Genomic DNA, 18,147 nt, shown 5'->3' on the forward strand with positions numbered 1-18,147 from the left:
TGAGGGACACTCAGTAGCTGGGTCTGATGGGGTACAGGAACAGGGGCCAGCCTACCTGAGAAAGCCGAAGAAACCACCAGAGCTCGGCTTTTCGGGTTCTGTAGGTGGACCGGAGCTGTTGGGCTGCAGCGGGGAGTTAATCTGCTCTGTGAGATTGCACTCCCACTTGGAAGCTGCAAAGGAAAGAGGGCCAATCTGTAGGCTAGCTCCATGTGGACGGAGAAGGCAGGCGGCCAGAATGCACCGAGGGCGGCTGTTGCCAGCTTCTTCCAAATTAATGTCCTGAGTCCAGAGATAGGACAAGGCACGGGGCAGCACTGGCTGAGAATATGGCTGATGGGCTGGACAGTTAGCACAGTGGGGAGGATGCTTGCCTCACACACAGCACTTCTGGGTTTGATCTCTGGCATCCCATGTGGTCCTTAAAGCCTGCCAGGAGTGATCCCTGAGCACAGCTGGGTGTGGCCAAAACAACAACCATCCCTCCCCTCTAAGAATATAGCTAGCTTATCCCAGCACTCTGAAGGGTTAGGGTTAGGGTTAGAGCACAGAGCCAGGAGAAAAATCTGAGGAAGGAAGAAAGAAATGAAGGGGCCTGGAGAGATAGCACAGTGGCGTTTGCCTTGCAAGCAGCCGATCCAGGATCAAAGGTGGTTGGTTCGAATCCCGGTGTCCCATATGGTCCCCTGCACCTGCCAGGAGCTATTTCTGAGCAGATAGCCAGGAGTAACATCTGAGCACTGCAGGGTGTGACCCAAAAACCAAAAACCAAAAAAAAAAAAAAAAAAAAAAAAAGACATTTTTGCAGTAATTCTCAGAGGCAAAAGAGAGGAGGGCTGGAAGGTGCAGCTCACTATATGAAGCTCACCACAGTGATGAGTGTTGTGAGAGAAATAACTACATTGAGAACTATCATAACAATGTGAATGAACGAGGGAAGCAGAAGCCTGTCTAGAGTGAGGTGAGGAGGAGGGAGATCTGTGACATTGGTGATGGGAATGTTGCACTGGTGAAGGGTGATGTTCTTTACATGACTGAAACCCAACTACAATCATGTGTAATCAAGCGATTTGAATAAAGAAAAATTATATTAAAAAAAAAGGGCTCATCTCTTTCTGAGGATGGCCCTGCCTGGCCAGGCTGAGGGGGGAGTGGTCTTGTTGGCAGATGAATTAAAGTATTAAACTTTAAAAAAAAAAAGAAGAAGACATGTCTGAAAACAGTGGGAGCGGCCTAACTCTCGGCAAAGGAGAGGGGTTGGCCTCTTTCAGCCCTCTTGGGAGCTGTGGGGGGCTCAAATGCTCATGGTAAGCCCCCAGAAGAGCAACAGGCACATCTCTGCCACCCCTGAAGGGTGCTGGGACTCAGAGTTTGACTCCTCAGGGAACACCTTCTCCTTTTGCACTGTGACTGGGCCCAGACAGTGGTACTCAGGGAGTCACATCCTGCCTGGAATTTAATCCAAGTTTTGCGCATGCGAGACACGTGCTGTACACTCGGACCACAGCCCCACAGAGCAAGGCCTGAAGGGAATAAGCAGGAATCCTTCAGAACTTACCCAGCTCCTGGCAGTCAGAGACATCGGAAGCTAGAGTCTTCTGCCATACTTGCTGGGCTTTTCTTTCCATGTTCTGATGAAACAAAGACAAGGGGAAATCTCAGGTATTAAACCATTACACCTTGGTAGTCTGAGAGCTGTTTGCTACTGAACTGATTTCTCACTAGTGCTGGGACTTGACTTCCAGTTGCCCAGGAGCGTTCTCCATTTCCTCCCACTGGACTGACCTCTTCCCATTTCAGTTTCCTAACCTTTCTCAGCCATAGGATTTGAGTGCCAACAGGAAACCAAGCTGGATTTAACTGACACCCTCGGTGCCATGCCTCAGCTTTTGCCAACACCAGAACCTGTTTCTGACCTCAGGAGGTTTTGGGCTGAAGAGATTAGCGCAATGGGCTGAGCACATGCTTTGCCTGCAGACCTGATACCTGGTCCAGTAGTACTTTTTATTTTTTGGGGGGGTGTCACACCCAGCGGTACTCAGGGTTACTCCTGACTCTATGCTCAGAAATGGCTCCTGGCAGGCTCAGGGGACCATGTGGGATGCCGGGATTTGAACCACCATCCTTCTGCATGCAAGGCAAACGCCCTAACTCCGTGCTATCTCTCTGGCCCCAAAGAAATTGTTCCTGACTTGGGGGACCATATGGGATGCTGGGGATTGAACCCAGGTCCGACCTGAGTGAGCCCAGTGAAAGGCAAACGCCCTATCACTGCACTATTGTTCCAGCCCAGCAAGCACTTCTGGGAGCGACCCCTGAGCACAGAGTTGGCTCTGAGTACTGCCTGGGTGTGTGTGTAAGGGTGGATGGGGTTAGGAGAAGAAAGAAAAGAGAGAGAAAGAAAGGGGAAGAGAAGGGAGGGATTAGGAGGACCTTCCTAGGGGAAATGTCTACTCTATGTGATCAAGTGGCCTCTGAAATACAATAAGGGAATGAGTCTGCTGAGGATGTCAATGTTAGGACAAGGGCTGCTTAGTCAAGGAAGGCTCCACAGGGGAAGTGACAGTTGAGCACCCTGGCAGGTGCGTGGATTGTCAGGATAGGAGCTAAGCAAGGTTCAGAGGAAGCAGAGATTCTCCAGATAACACGCTGTGATACACTCTTTTTGTTTGTTTGTTCTGTTTTGGGCCACACCCATTTGACGCTCAGGGGTTACTCTTGGCTATGCGCTCAGAAATCGCCCCTGGCTTGGGGGACCATATGGGATGCCAGGGGATGGAATCTTGGTTTGTCCTATGCTAGCGCCACCTTCCCAGCTCCATGATACAATCTTATTCTTTCTCCTTGCTTCGGTTTTATAGAAGCTCCTTTTCACTTTTTGTTTGTTTGGTTTTGGGTTCATGCCCAGCATTAATCAGGGTTGAATCGTAGCTTGTTGTTTGGGAGGGGGGGACCTGCAGTGCCAGGCCACAATTCAGGTCTCAGGCATACACAGCATATGCAGTAGTGCTCTGAGCCATCTCCGTGGCCCACCCTCTTGACCTGTGTGCATGTGTTTCTGTAGAGCTGAGTAGAGCTGAGTTTTGTTTGCTTACACTCGTTCCTCATCTGGTGGTACTCAGGTCTTATTCCTGGCTCTGCTTTCAGGGGTCACTCCTGGAGGGTTTGGGAGAGCAATGAGGTACTGGGGATCAAATGTGGACCGACGACATGCAAGGCCAGTGCCCTACCTACCCACGGTACTGTCTCTCCAGGCCCCATCATTTCACTAGGAAGGAGTATCCCTTAATCCTTAGATCTGTTCCAAGTCAGTCATCATCATTCCCAATAAACTTCCCGATAGCCAGAAACACAGTTTCTCTATTTTACTGGAACTCTCTGCTAAGTGGTCACACATAGCATGTCAGAACCTTCCTGACAGCAGAGCCGCCAAGTCCTGGAGCCCCAGAAGTGTGAAGTCTACATAACGGACCATTAGGAATCCACCCTCAGCTTTCTCTCTGCATGTAAAGCAAGTGTGCCAGTCCACTGAGTTTCTCTGGTCTTCTGCTCTTATTTGTAGCTTAAAAGTATGATTCTTACAAATTTACTGAAACTGGGCCTGGAGAGATAGCGCAGCGGCGTTTGCCTTGCAAGCAGCCGATCCAGGACCAAAGGTGGTTGGTTCGAATCCCGGTGTCCCATATGGTCCCCTGTGCCTGCCAGGAGCTATTTCTGAGCAGACAGCCAGGAGTAACCCCTGAGCATTGCCCGGTGTGGCCCAAAAACTAAAAAAAACAAAAACAAAAACAAATTTACTGAAACTGTGGTTTGGGGCTCACATCTTTCTGTGCTGGTCCTGATGAAGGCATCCACCAAGACTGACTGTGGGGCCCAAAACGGCTAAGGTCCTTGGACCAGGGTAGACCTCTGAACCAGGGAAAATCCACTATGAAGATTTTAGCTTTTGTATTCTCCTGTAATCTGAGTCTTTTCAGACAAATGCCATAGAAAGAAAGAATAAAACACTCCCACCCTCTCCCCCTCAGTTGACAGGTCAGTATTTTCACTCATTTCTTCAAGATACTCCTGGGTTCTGAAGTGAGTCAATCAACACCCAGAAACCCTGACCAAGGTGGTTGACTCTGAGCCTAGGTGGACCTAGAAGTGTGGCTAGGCAGAGGAAGCTCACAAAGTTACATGCTCATGGGTTTGTTTCACTTCAGATCAGTTTATCTCCTCTACCCCGCTCTCTCTGTCCTCCCAGGGACTTGGTGAGCCCTTCCTTCCCTCCTCCTCAAACACCTCTCAAGGAACAGAGGCCTCATTCACTCAAGTGTGGGTTCATCTGGGCCTATCCCGCACAAGGCTCCCATGTATTCAGATGTGCACAGCCACGCCGACTGTGTTCTGACCCTCTCTTGGCGCCTGGAGGGGTGAAAAAACATTCTACTTATGGGCCACCGAAGCAAATTTAATCTTTGCAGCTCGGGTGACTTACACCGAGACGCTGTGATGGCTCTAATTTGGGAGAAATCCTCTCCCTGGGAACAGGGTGTATGGCGAAGACGCTCTTTGGGCGTTGAGTCAAAATCAATAAACACGCTTTGCTCTCCCCCCCCTCTTCAGAGTTTTTTTCTAAGCCCAGTAAGTATCAGGTTGAAAGGTAATTATGTTGAGTAAGAAGCTGTGGGGACTGTTCTTGAGGGAGATGGTGTGTCAAACTAAGAATAGGCAGAGAGTGAGGGAAATGTTCCTCTAATCGTAATTATCTTGGTTTTATAAAGCGGCTTTGTTCTCTGGAGCATCATGTACTTTTCGGTTTCTTCTCCCCCAGCTCCAGGATGGGAGCATAGGACAGGGTAAGCATGCGTCTCGAGTCAGTCCTGAGCCAGCAAGTCTGTATACAAGGGAGTCTTGTGTCCCGTCCTGCCCGCAGAGGCCCTTCAAAGTTCATTCTTTCCCCCAGCTAAACAAGTAACTCCTGGAAAGGAGAAGCCAGGGTTCACCTCTATTTGGGATCCCAGCACCTCAAATAATGCTCTGCAAATAGGAGGCAGAACAATCACTTCACTTTGCTACTTAAAAATGTTTCCGGCAACTCTTGCGATCTTGAAGGTGACCAGGCCTTCCAGGGGTCTTAGCCTGAGTCCGCATCTCTAGAAACATGTCTCACTACTGGGCACCACTACCTGGGCGCATAGTCCACAATCACCAGAAGCTTCGCAGCCTTTGCTCTTGACCAGACCTGTCTGAGCTCCCTAGGTGAGCCTGGAAACTTCCTTTGCCACATGGACTGGGCGAGCTTCTCCTGTCTGATTCTACATGGAGGACCTTCATCAGAACTTATTTTGGGTCTGAGGCCTGAGGCAACAAAACCTGGGTTGGCCCTTCCTTCCATTCTACCAACACCTCTAAAAACACAGAGACCATTGTTGGTCTTTTCAGGGAACAGGGCGCCATCCTTGTTCGGGGCACACGAACCAATAGAGCCGAGGTTTGTTCAATAAAGGTGCAGATAGGAGCCAGGGCAGTGGCACGGAGGGGTAAGGCGTCTGCCTTGCCGGTACTAGCCTAGGATGGACCGCAATTCAATCCCCCAGCGTCCCATATGGTCCCCCAAGCTAGGAGCGAGTGCATAGCCAGGAGTAACCCCTGAGCGTCACTGAGTGTGGCCCCTCTAAAAAAAAAAAGTGTGTGTGGGGCCGGGTAGGTGGCGCTGGAGGTAAGGTGTCTGCCTTGCAAGCGCTAGCCAAGGAAGGACCACGGTTCGATCCCCTGGCGTCCCATATGGTCCCCCCAAGCCAGGGGTGATTTCTGAGCACATAGCCAGGAGTAACCCCTGAGCATCAAACGGGTGTGGCCCAAAAAACCAAAAAAAAAAAAAAAAAGTGTATATAAAAATAACCAAAAATTCATCCTGTCCTGGGAAGGTTGGGGAGACAAGCTGGGAGTGTTTGAATCCTTAAGGTGAAAGCTACTCTGATGAAACAGAGAAGGAAAAGAAGAGAAAGAAATGTGAGTTACATAAAGAGCTATATAAAGAATATAGTTCTATACTATAGGTTATTATATAAAAAATAAATTCATAGGTAGGTGAAGATCTAAATGGCGACTACACCCCCTATATCAAATGCTGTCGGACAGCTCAGCAATGCTGTGGATGGCATGTTCTCTCCCCTGGATGGCTCTGACTGCCACAGTGCCAAGTTCGACGTGAAGGTTGGCTATTTCCAGGCTGGAAATGGCTCAAAGGGTCAGAGCACATGCTTTACATCTGACACTCGGTCAATTTCTGATGCTCTGACCCTAAACAACAATAAAACAATCAAAGAAACAAAAACTAAAGAGAAATTCTATCTCAATTCAATACTGATCTATTTTCTTTCAGTGGTTTCCATCAGGGCTTACTCTTGGCTCTATACTCAGGAATCACTTCTGGCAGGCTTGGAGGACCATCTGTGGGATGCCAAGTAAGCTGCATGCAAGGCAAGCCCCCTCCCCACTGTACTATGGCTCTGGCCCCACAAATCTATTTCCTTATCTCAACTTTGGAGCAGCAGCCGCAGCAGCAGTTTTAGAAGCGGAGCAAAGAGAATGCTTTAACAAAAGGTTTTATAGTTGTAGAAGTAATGCAGTTATTTTTGGGGGCAGACTGGTAAGGGTGGATTGTTGGATGGATGCTTTGAAGAAATCAGAGAACGGATTCAGTCAATTCATTCCGTGTTTAAGACCCAACTAATAGAGCAGGAAGAGCTGCCAGCTTCGAAGCCTCCTCTCTGGAACTTACCCTCTTGGTTTCCAGTAGGGGTTTCTTTCTGCTGGGGCCATGGCTGGAAGATCCCATCTTGGCTCTAAGGTTGGGGGGAGAGAAAGCCCAGGAAATATTATTGGCAGCAGCAACATTACCACATTGAAGCAAATGTGGCCCAAATGAATATTTCAGCAGGTTGGCTATTTTTATACCACTCCGAGCCTGTAGAAGAAATTGTGGGGCCAAATTCTCTTTGGGTGCTGTTCGAATTCACAAGCAAATTCAAAGTTGAGACATTAAAATACAAGGATTGAAAGAGAGAAAAGGTGGTTAACGGCAGATAATCTGACTTTCAGAATTGGAGTGTGCACCAGAAATCAGAGCAAAGGAGAAAGTACGGCCTTGTGGCCATGGAAAATCCAGCTGAGAGCGAGGAGCAGAGCTCGCACCTCGGTGCACACTCACTGCAGCTGCCCTGCAAAGTTTTTTTTTTTTTTTTTTTGGCTTACTCGTGGCAGCGCTCAGGGGTTACTCCTGGCTCTATGCTCAGAAATCGCTCCTGGCAGGCTTGGGGGACCATATGGGATGCTGGGATTCGAACCACCGTCCTTCTGCATGCAAGGCAAATGCCTTACTTCCATGCTATCTCTTCGGCCCCTGCCCTGGAAAGTTTTCAAGTTCTTCTCCAGCATGTGCTTTTGGAGGGTGTTGGGTCAGCTGACTTTTGGCCCCCCTCACTGCTCCTGTGTGTTCTGGAGCCCCCACAGGCTCAGAAAAAGTGCAGGCGAGCTTGGGTGACTCCAGCATTCACTGAGTGCTACCGAGAAGGACATATTTAATGACTTAGTCCCAATAGGAACAACAACTCTTTGTGGAGATGCTCCCCCTGCTTCCCGAATATTATAACATCTCATCCAACAAACAATACAGACTTTATCATTTATTTATTTAGCAGCATCAAGAAACCAGCCTAGGGCCTTTGCCACATAGGGCACACATCCGACTGATTCCTAACTCACTGCAGAGAATTAGGCTTTTAGCTCAGTCTCCTGTGAAGTAAGAGTTCAAAACGCATCCTGCTGCTTGGGTAGGACAGTCATGTCTTAGTAGTTGTCACTGTTTTGAGGGTTTCTCTCTATCCTTACATAATATTCTCATTAACTCATACCTTCTGACTGTTTTCTGATAGGATTTTCTTAGCAAGTATTCATAAAAAAATGTTAGATTAATTAATCTTAGATTAATTTTGGCACTGGTTAGGTATAGCAACTCATATACAATATATATATATGTAAACACTCTTGTGACTATAGGACCCAGAGTGATAGCACAGTGGTAGGGTGTTTGCCTTGCATGTGGCCGACCCAGGACAGACCCGGGTTCAATCTCTGGCATCCCATATCCCACATGGTCCCCTGAGCCTGCCAGGAGCAAATTCTGAGTGCAGAGTCAGGAGTAACCCCTAAGCACCACTGCATGTAGTATAAGAACAAACAAACAAACAAACAAAAAACCAAACCAAAACAAAAAAACACTCTTATGACTATATTACCTAAAATATAATAAAAAATTAACTTTAAAATATGTTGAATTAGGGGCCGGAGAGCTAGTATAGAGGTAAGGCGTTTGTCTTTCATGTAGAAGGACAGTAGTTTGAATCCTGTCATCCCATTTGGTCCCCTGTGCCTGCCAGGAGTGATTTCTGAGCGTAGAGCCAGGAGTAATCTCTGAGTGCTGCCAGGAGTAAGCCAAAAACCAAAAAAAAAAAAAAAAAAACAGTGAAAAAAAAAGAATATTGAATTAGAGGCCTGAGAGATAGTACCCAAGGAGAAAGTGCTTGGTTGACTTGGATGGATCCCTGGAATTTCATGTGGTGCCAGAGCACTGCTAGGAGTGATCCCTGAGAGAAGAGCCAGGAGTAACCTATGAACATCACTGGGTGTGTCCCCTTCTCCCCAAATTGTTGGATTTAATGGTAGAGATCTGTTTGTTTGTTTGGGTTTGGGGCCATACCTGTGGTATTCAATCCTAGATTTGTACTCAAGAATTACTGTTGGCAGTGCTCTGTGGACCATATAGGAAGCCGGGGGTTGAACCCACATCAGCCATGTGCAAAATAAATGTCCTCTCCCCACTGTGCCACCACTCAGGTCATTTATGGTTGAGATCTGACGGCATTTACTCTCCTCTCTCGTGTTGGAAACAGGAGACTCCAGCACTGCTGAGGATGCAAATAGCATCATGCTTCCTCGCCTGAATCTCTTCACGGAAACAGGCCAAACCAAATAGCACCAAGAAAGAAATTACTTGCCTAAGAATTAGATTTGAACAGTAGCCAGAGTTGGCAAAGTCCAAGTAGAATTCAGCACGAGGTCTTTCTCCTCACCCTACTGACCTGTCCAGAACTCGCCTGCTGGAGTTGGGCATCTCCATGTACTTCCGTTTCCTCACCAGGGCACCCCCTTCTTTCTTCTCAGTCAAGAACTTCAGGGAGGAGGCAGATTCCTGTCAGGCTTTCTTTTTCCAGAGTCTCTCACCCAGTTCAGATGGCAACAGTGATAAAAAGGTCCCACATTTAATTGCCAAAGGCAACTTTTAACACCCACATGGCAAGTGAGAATACGTATTCTGTTAAAGACAGACACCCTGGGCTCAGGAATCCAGCAGGGTGGGGTGGGGTGGGATATGGACTCAGACCTTAGGCAGCAACTTGGGGCCAGTCAGAAGGAACAGACCTGGGCTTGTTGGGAAACCAGGAGGCCACTTTAACTTGGCACAGACCAGGAGAACTTACCAACCTAGGAGAGATGTCACTCGCTGGTTTCCCTAGAAAAGGAAGGAAGCTTGAATGTTATGTAGAGCAAAATTCTGTTTCATTTGGATTTCTGGCTACTGCTTAGTTCTCTGAATTGGTCCCAGACAAAACCCATGGATGTGCTTCTCCATTGGACCTGGTATAATCTTTCTGAAAATGTGAGTGTTTTTAACCTTTTCCAATTTGACCTACATGAGGAAAGGGTGCAATTCACACCCTATTCTTATATGATAAACCACTTAATGGGGATGATCCTGAGTAAGAAAAAGTGAAATTTTAGTCATTCGTGACAAAGAAAGACATTTTGTTTTGTTTTGGAGCCACACCTGGCACTGTTTAAAGCTTACTCCTGGCCTTTTGCCTCTGATTTACTCTAGCCAGTGTCCAGGGACCACATAGGAGGCTGGGGACTGAACCTGGGTCAGCTGCATGGAGGGCAAATGCCTACTTGTTATACTATGACTCCAGCCTCCACAAAAATATTTTGAAGTAAGGCAGGTGCCCACTTATTCCTTCGAGAACAAACAGTAATGGATCTCAGAGCTTGAAAAGTGGGTAACACCTTTAAGATAACCACTCGAGGGGCCGGAGTGGTGGTACAGTGGGAAGGCATTTGCCTTGCATCTGGTTGACTTGGACTAGACCATGATTTGATCCGCCTGTTTCCCATGTGGTCCCCCAACCCAGGAGCGATTTCTGAACACATGGCCAGGAGTAATCCCTGAGAGTCACTGGGTATGGCCCAAAAACCAAAAAAAAAAAAAAAAAAAAAAAAAGAAAAAGATAACCACTCAGTAAGAGTCACTAAATACTCTCAAATAAGAGGAAGTATTAATAGATCTTCCATTGAGTGATAACTGTCAGCCTTCATGCTCTCCACCTATTACTACTCATATACATGATCCTTTTAACTACTCTGGGATGTAGTTATTACAGTTATTGTTATTCTCCACCATGTCACTAAGTAGCACAGAAAGATGATGTGATTTTTCTTGGGCCACAAAGCTGTTAAATGGCAGACACCAGGATTAGAGCAAGCAATCTCTTGTATGGCGCCTGCTTCTTTTCTTGGGGGTGGGGTCACACCTGGCAACACTCAGGGGTTCCTCCTGGCTCTACGCTCAGAAATCGCTCTTGGCAGGCTCTGGGGACCATATGGGATGCCAGGATTCGAACCATCGTCCTTCTGCATGCAAGGCAAATGCCTTACATCTGTGCTATCTGTCCAGCCCGCGCCTGCTGCTCGATTGCTTTTCATTCACCTTTTTTTTTTTTTTTTTTTTTTTGGTTTTTGGTTTTTGGGCCACACCCGGCGGTACTCAGGAGTTACTCCTGGCTGTCTGCTCAGAAGTAGCTCCTGGCAGGCACGGGGGACCATATGGGACACCGGAATTCGAACCAACCACCTTTGGTCCTGGATCGGCTGCTTGCAAGGCAAACGCCGCTGTGCTATCTCTCCGGGCCCATTCACCTTAAACAAACTGGTACTCCCTGGCATTCAACCTCCCCACTTTTCTCCTATGCTACCCATACTATGACATTCTACTTACCGGGGGGCAGGTTTTCTTGAAACCATTTTTTCTCCACATAGAGTGTGAAAACAAAAGGGTAGGGTACCAAGGTGTCCTCCCGATGCTTGAATTTCAGGTGGGACACTCTTTCCCATTTACTTTTATCTGGAAAATGGTGCTAAGAAGTAGGGGAAACAAACAATTTCCAAGTACTATTTGAGGGGTCAGGATCTCTCTGCTTTTCCCTGATTTATCTTCCAGAATATCTATGGAGGCAGGAGAGAGAGTACAGCAGGGAGGGCACTTGTCTTGCATGTGGCCAATCCCTGGCACCCCATATGGTTAGTCCTTTAAACACCTCCAGAGGTCACTCCTGAATGAACCAAGAGCAATCCCTGAACATCACCTGGTGTGACACCCCCCAAAAAGGTCTACAGGTAGGTCAGGGAGATGGCTCAAAGAGTTGGGGTAACTGCCTAGAATTCTGGTGCTGGATCCTCAGCATCTACCAGGGTTGGAGAGATAGTACAGCGGTAGGGCATTTGCCTTGCATGCGACAGACCCGGGAGGGACCCGGTTTGATTCCTGGCATCCCATATGGGACCCAGACTGACAGGAGTAGCCCTGAGTGCTGCCAGGTGTGGTCCCCAAACCAATCAATCAATCAATCAAGTTTAAAAAAAAAAAAACCTAGAGTAAAAAAAAAAAAAAGAAGGGGCCGGGCGGTGGCGCTGGAGGTAAGGTGCCTGCCTTGCCTGCGCTAACCTAGGACGGACCGCAGTTCGATCCCCCGGCGTCCCATATGGTCCCCCAAGAAGCCAGGAGCAACTTCTGAGCGCAGAGCCAGGAGTAACCCCTGAGCCTCACAGGGTGTGGCCCAAAAACCAAAAAAAAAAAAAAAAAAAAAAAAGAAAAAAACCTCAAAATTTTTTGGAAGTTTCCTCAAAAAGAAACACACACACACACACACACACACACACACACACACACACACACACCCCAAAACAAAATGCCTATATATTGCTTCCATTCAAATCTACAATGTGAGTTATTGTTCATTTCTATCACGGGTAAAAAAAGGATACAGGGAAATACAACGAAGTGTTCTGTGGCAAATGGCTGCAGATTGTCCAAGTTCCCTAAGACAACACGAATGGAATCCTGAAAAGAAAAGTTGGAAATTATAACCTATATTTTGTTAAAGCTCAAAAATTACTCCCATCTGAGTCACGGCACCAAAAAAAAAAAAAATTACTCCCTAATAAATGAAAACAAAACAAAAAAGGCCTTCCCTCCATTTCTTTCTCTTTCTTTCTTTCTTTCTTTCTTTCTTTCTTTCTTTCTTTCTTTCTTTCTTTCTTTCTTTCTTTCTTTCTTTCTTTCTTTCTTTCTTTCTTTCTTTCTTTCTTTCTTTCTTTCTTTCTTCTTTCTCTCTCTTTTTCTTTCTTTCTTTCTCTTTCTTTCTCTTTCTTTCTCTCTCTCTTTTTCTTTCTTTCTTTCTTTCTCTCTTTCTTTCTCTCTTTCTTTCTTTCTTCTTTCTCTCTCTTTTTCTTTCTTTCTTTCTTTCTTTCTTTCTTTCTTTCTTTCTTTCTTCTTTCTTTCTTTCTTCTTTCTTCTTCCTTCCTTCCTTCCTTCCTTCCTTCCTTCCTTCCTTCCTTCCTTCCTTCCTTCCTTCCTTCCTTCCTTCCTTCCTTCCTTCCTTCCTTCCTTCCTTCCTTCCTTCCTTCCTTCTATATCCGGTAATGCTTAGGGGTACACCTGACTCTGCACTCAGGAATCACACTCTTGGCAGGGTAGGGGGATCATATGGGGTCCCAGAGACCAAATCCAGGTGGGCTGTGTACAAGCAAACGTCCTACCTATTGTACTTTCTCCCCACCCACCTGCTTTTCGTTCCTATGCTTTTACAAGCCTCTTCCCTGTTTGAAAAGCCTTTTCCACTTATCAGTCTGTATAAATCCTACATAACCTTTAAGACATAGTTAAAAAAAAAAAAAGACATAGTTTAGAGAGCTGAAGAGGAAATCTCAGCGGTAGGGCATTTGCCTTGCACACAGTCGATCAAGAGCGAATAGTGGTTCAAATCCTGGCATCCCATAAAGGTCCCCCAAGTCTACCAGGAGAGATTTCTGAATGCATAGCCAGGAGTAACCCCTAAATGCAGCCAGGTGGGATGCAAAAAAAAACAAACAAACCAAAAAAAGACAAAGTTCAGAATCCTCTCTTCCAGAGTTTTCTCTGATTTCCCAAGATGTAACTAACTTCATGAGAGTTAGCAATGAGCCTTTAATTATATTCATGTACATATTTTTTGTTTGTTTCATTTTTGGGCCACACTCAGCAGCACTCAGTGTTTACTCCTGGCTCTGCTCTCTGAAATTACTACTGGTAGGCTTGGGGGACCTTTTGGGATGCTGGGGATCGAACCACATGCAAAGCAAATGCCTTCCCCACTGTGTTATCACTCCAGCCCCTCCATATACTATATATGTTTTGTTTTTTGTTTTTGTTTTTTGAGCTCCCCAATAGTGCTCAGGGGGCCTGGGAATCACTCCTAGCAACTCTGGGATAACCAGGCCTGGATCTGGTGCCTGGTGCTTCTCAGGCCTGTGGTTCTCGGGACCACTAGATCCAGCCAGGAAGTACTCAGGGCCACCAGGACCAAAATCAGAGGTGCTGGGAGGGGGCATGTAATGTCAGGGATCAAACCAGATTGCCACATATAAAATCAAGCATCCCTGATCCTAGCCTATCTTCCTGGGCCCCGTGTCTCCTCTATTTTCCATACTGGGGAGAATTTTTTTCCCTCCCAGTCCTCCCAGATGGGGGTTCAGATCTGGTAATGCTCAGGGGTTACTCTGGCTCTGCAATCAGAGATCACTCCTGGCAGTGCTCCAAGGACCACATGGAATGCAAGGCAAGCACCTATGTGTTGTACTATCTCTCCACCCCCCAATGAGAGATTGTCCTGAGGCAACTAGACACCATTTATCTCAGTGTTTATCTCCCTTCTCTGATATCTACAATAAGACTCTCAGTAAATGCAAGTTGGATGAAAGAATGATACTTCAGGGCCAGGGAAGACAGCTTGAAGGGTTGGAGTACATGCTTTGTATGAGCCCTGGGGTGGCTCTCTAGTACCAGTGGTTCCTCTAATTTTACTGAGAGAGTCCCCTATGCACTGAACTATGAGTTGCTCTCAGGCACTAACAGATGTGGACCCTCCCTCAAAATTCCATTTGTTGATGATTATTTTGCTTAAACTATTTTTTTGTTTGTTTTTTTGGGCCACACCCGGTGTTGCTCAGGGGTTACTCCTGGCTGTCTGCTCAGAAATAGCTCCTGGAAGGCACGGGGGACCATATGGGACAGTGGGATTTGAACCAACCACCTTTGGTCCTGGATCGGCTGCTTGCAAGGCAAACGCAGCTGTGCTATCTCTCCGGGCCCTAAACCATTTCTTCTAAGGGGCTGGAGCGATAGCACGGTGGTAGGGCCTTTGCCTTGCATGTTGTCAACCTGGGACAGACCTGGGTTCTATCCTCGGCATCCCATATGGTCCCCTGAGCTTGCCAAGAGCAATTTCTGAGTGCAGCACTAGAAGTAATCCAAAACAAAACAAAACAAAACAAAAAAAACATTTCTTCTAGGGCTGGGAAAACATCTTTTTTTTTTTTTATCTCCTTTATTTTTTTATAATTATCTTTATTTAAACACCATGATTACAAATATGATTATAGTTGTATGATTACAGTCATGTAAAGAACACTCCCCTTCACCAGTGCAACATTCCCACCACTAATTTCCCAGAAAGAGTTGGAGGCATTCTGGAGGCCTGGGTTCCATCCCCTGAGCACCCCAACTGAGGTAGCCCTTGGACCATCAGTGTGGTCCCAACACCAGCTTTCACACCAGTGAATGGTGTGACCAAAAACCCAAAAGCCAAAATGTACCCACGGCCCCCAAAAGAAAGAGTAAGCCCTGAGTACCACCTGTGTGTAGCTCAGAAACCCAAAAAATTGTTTCATCTATTTTAAAAAAGTATTCATGCAGAGGTTGGGATGATAGCACAGCAGGTAATGCATAAACTTTGCCTGTGTCTGACCAGGATTTGAGTCCCAGCATCCCATATTGTACCCCAAATTCGCCAAAAGTGATTCCTGAGTGCAGAGCCAAGAATAACTCCTGAACCCCAGGAATAACCACTGGGAGTAGGCCAAAAACCCAAACACAGACTATCACTCATGCATGCGGCTGGCCAGTCTCAATTCCTTGAACCACATGTTCACTGATTAGTCTCCAATTAATCTATGCTTATTACTGTATATGCTTTTTGGGGAAGAGGAATGCTCAGCAGTGCCCAGGACTTAACTCTGACTCTGCACTCAAGGAATAATTTATTGTGTAGCTTGGGGAACCATAGGGGTTCAGGGGATCAAAGTTGAGTGGGCTATATGCAAGGCAAGTGCCTTATCTGTTGTATTATCTTTCCAGTTCAACATTAGTGTGTGTGTATAAAATTTTTTTTTTTTTTGGTTTTTGGGCCACACCCTGCAGTGCTCAGGGGTTACTCCTGGCTGTCTGCTCAGAAATAGCTCCTGGCAGGCACGGGGGACCATATGGGACACCGGGATTTGAACCAACCACCTTTGGTCCTGGATCGGCTGCTTGCAAGGCAAACACCACTGTGCTATCTCTTCAGGCCCAACATTTTAAAGCAATTTGACAAAATAATTTCCATTTTACAGATGAGAACATCAAGGCCAAAAAAGATAAATTATCTTTTTCAAGGTTAGGAATGGAGGAATCTTGGGGTCAGAGTGATCATATAATGTGTAGGGCTTTTACCTTGCACACAGCTGACCAGGATTCAATCCCTGGCAATCTATATAGTCACCTGAGCACTTCCAGGAACAACTCCTAAGTGCAGTCAAGAGTAACCCCTGAGCATCACTGAGCCCAAAAGCCAAAAAAGAAAAGAAAAGAAAAGAAATGGGGGTAGGGCTGGAGAGATAGCACAGTGGGTAGGGCATTTGCTCTGCATGTAGTCAACCAGGCTCGATCTCTGGCATCCCATATGGTCTCCCGCCAGGAGTAATTTCTGAGCACAGAACCAGGAGTAACTCTGAGTGCCACGGTGTGTGGCCCAAAAACCAATAAACAACATGAAAATAAATGGGGGCACCAATATATGAATACTAGCAGTGAAATTTTAGAGGTTCTACTCTTTTTTTAGGAAGTGATTTGGGTCAACCCCTTACTGTGTTCTATTTCTGTCTCTGTGCTCAGAAGTGACCTCAGGCAGTGTTCACAGGACCATATGTGACACTGGGGATTTGAACAAGGGTGTTTGAATGAAAGGGAAGTGTTTTAACCCTTGTTATTTCTCCGACTCCAAGTTTGTACATTAAACCATTTGGTCACACTGCTATGACAGACAATAACATCTGCCTTAAATCACTAAATCATGGTACCTGAAGTGTCAAAAATATTTTAAACTAATGAACATGAATGAAGATCAACTCTTTAAAGACCTTAATATTATAAATATATAAAATGATTTCTAGTTTATATTTATTGAGCTATTGAATGGCAGGCATTTGGGTGAATATTGAATCACTTCACATCCAGTGATGCTCAGGGATTACTTCTGGCTCAAGAATCACTACTGCGGGCCCGGAGAGATGGCACAGCGGCGTTTGCCTTGCAAGCAGCCGATCCAGGACCAAAGGTGGTTGGTTCGAATCCCGGTGTCCCATATGGTCCCCATGCCTGCCAGGAGCTATTTCTGAGCAGACAGCCAGAAGTAACCCCTGAGCATCGCTGGGTGTGGCCTTTCCCCCTCAAAAAAATGGTTACTACTGGTAGTATTCAGGGTGGGCTATAACAGGGGTCTTCAAACTACGACCCGCGGGCCACATGCGGCCCGCAGAGGAGTCTGATCCGGCCTGCCAGCAGTGAGCGCTGTTTGGTTGCCAAGATACCTGCCAGCATATACACTCAGTGTATATCCAAATATCAGGAACCATGCACTCAAAATGGTAACCATCTTTGGTAGCACTTATGCCTGTGAACAGACTTTTTCTTTTTTTTTTTTTTTTTTTTTTTTTTTGGTTTTTTTGGGCCACACCGGTGATGCTCAGGGGTTACTCCTGGCTATGCGCTCAGAAGTCGCTCCTGGCTTGGGGGACCATATGGGACGCCGGGGGATCGAACCGCGGTCCATCCGAGGCTAGAGCAGGCAAGGCAGGCACCTTACCATTAGCGCCACCGCCCGGCCCCCAGACTTTTTCAAGAACGAAACATCTGAAATCTCCAACCAGATCAAGATTAACTGATGCCCACTTGCATCACTTGTTACGGCTGGCAGTGACAAATATGGAACCGGACATTGACCATCTCATTAGCCAAAAGCAGGCCCACAGTTCCCATTGAAATACTGGTGTGTGATCTGTTTATTTATAAATGGTTTTCATTTTATTTATATAAGATATGTGCAGTGTGAGTAGGAATTAGTAGCTCATATAGTCCGGCCCTCCAGATGTCTAAGGGACCGTAATCCAGCCCCCACTTTAAAAAGTTTGAAGACGGGCCCGGAGAGATAGCACAGCGGTGTTTGCCTTGCAAGCAGCCGATCCAGGACCAAAGGTGGTTGGTTCGAATCCCGGTGTCCCATATGGTCCCCCGTGCCTGCCAGGAGCTATTTCTGAGCAGACAGCCAGGAGTAACCCCTGAGCAATGCCGGGTGTGGCCCAAAAAAAACCAAAAAAAAAAAAAAAAAAAAAAAAGAAAAAGTTTGAAGACCCCTGGGCTATAAGATTGAATCCTGGTCAGGGCCAGAGAGAGAGCACAGCGGTAGGGCGTTTGCCTTGCAAGTGGCCGACCTAGGACGGGCGTTGGTTCAAATCCCGGCATCCCATATGGTCCCCAGTGCCTGCCAGGAGCAATTTCAGAGCGCAGAGCCAGGAGAAATTTGAGTGCTGCCGGGTGTGGCCCAAAATCAAAAAAAAGATTGAACCCTGGTAAATACATACATTCTACCTACTATACTACTATTGCTCCAGCCCTAGATGACAGGCTGATCCATT

The 18,147-nt window shown here is 46.6% G+C and overlaps 1 protein-coding gene across 1 annotated transcript in view; it reads right to left on the reverse strand.

Annotated features, from left to right (window-relative positions):
* Positions 1-1,233: 1,233 nt before the first annotated feature.
* Positions 1,234-18,147, reverse strand: part of MAJIN (membrane anchored junction protein) — a 43,456-nt gene continuing 26,542 nt past the window's right edge. The window contains exons 4-10 of the mRNA XM_049780871.1: positions 12,145-12,220; positions 11,099-11,224; positions 9,528-9,559; positions 9,129-9,217; positions 6,770-6,833; positions 1,559-1,631; positions 1,234-1,283 (exon numbers count right to left, since the gene is read on the reverse strand). Coding sequence (XP_049636828.1) covers positions 1,234-1,283; positions 1,559-1,631; positions 6,770-6,833; positions 9,129-9,217; positions 9,528-9,559; positions 11,099-11,224; positions 12,145-12,220 — 510 coding nt within the window. The remainder of the gene's footprint in view (positions 1,284-1,558; positions 1,632-6,769; positions 6,834-9,128; positions 9,218-9,527; positions 9,560-11,098; positions 11,225-12,144; positions 12,221-18,147) is intronic.

The sequence above is a fragment of the Suncus etruscus genome, chromosome 9, assembly GCF_024139225.1.
Source record: "Suncus etruscus isolate mSunEtr1 chromosome 9, mSunEtr1.pri.cur, whole genome shotgun sequence".
Classification (NCBI taxonomy): Eukaryota; Metazoa; Chordata; class Mammalia; order Eulipotyphla; family Soricidae; genus Suncus; species Suncus etruscus.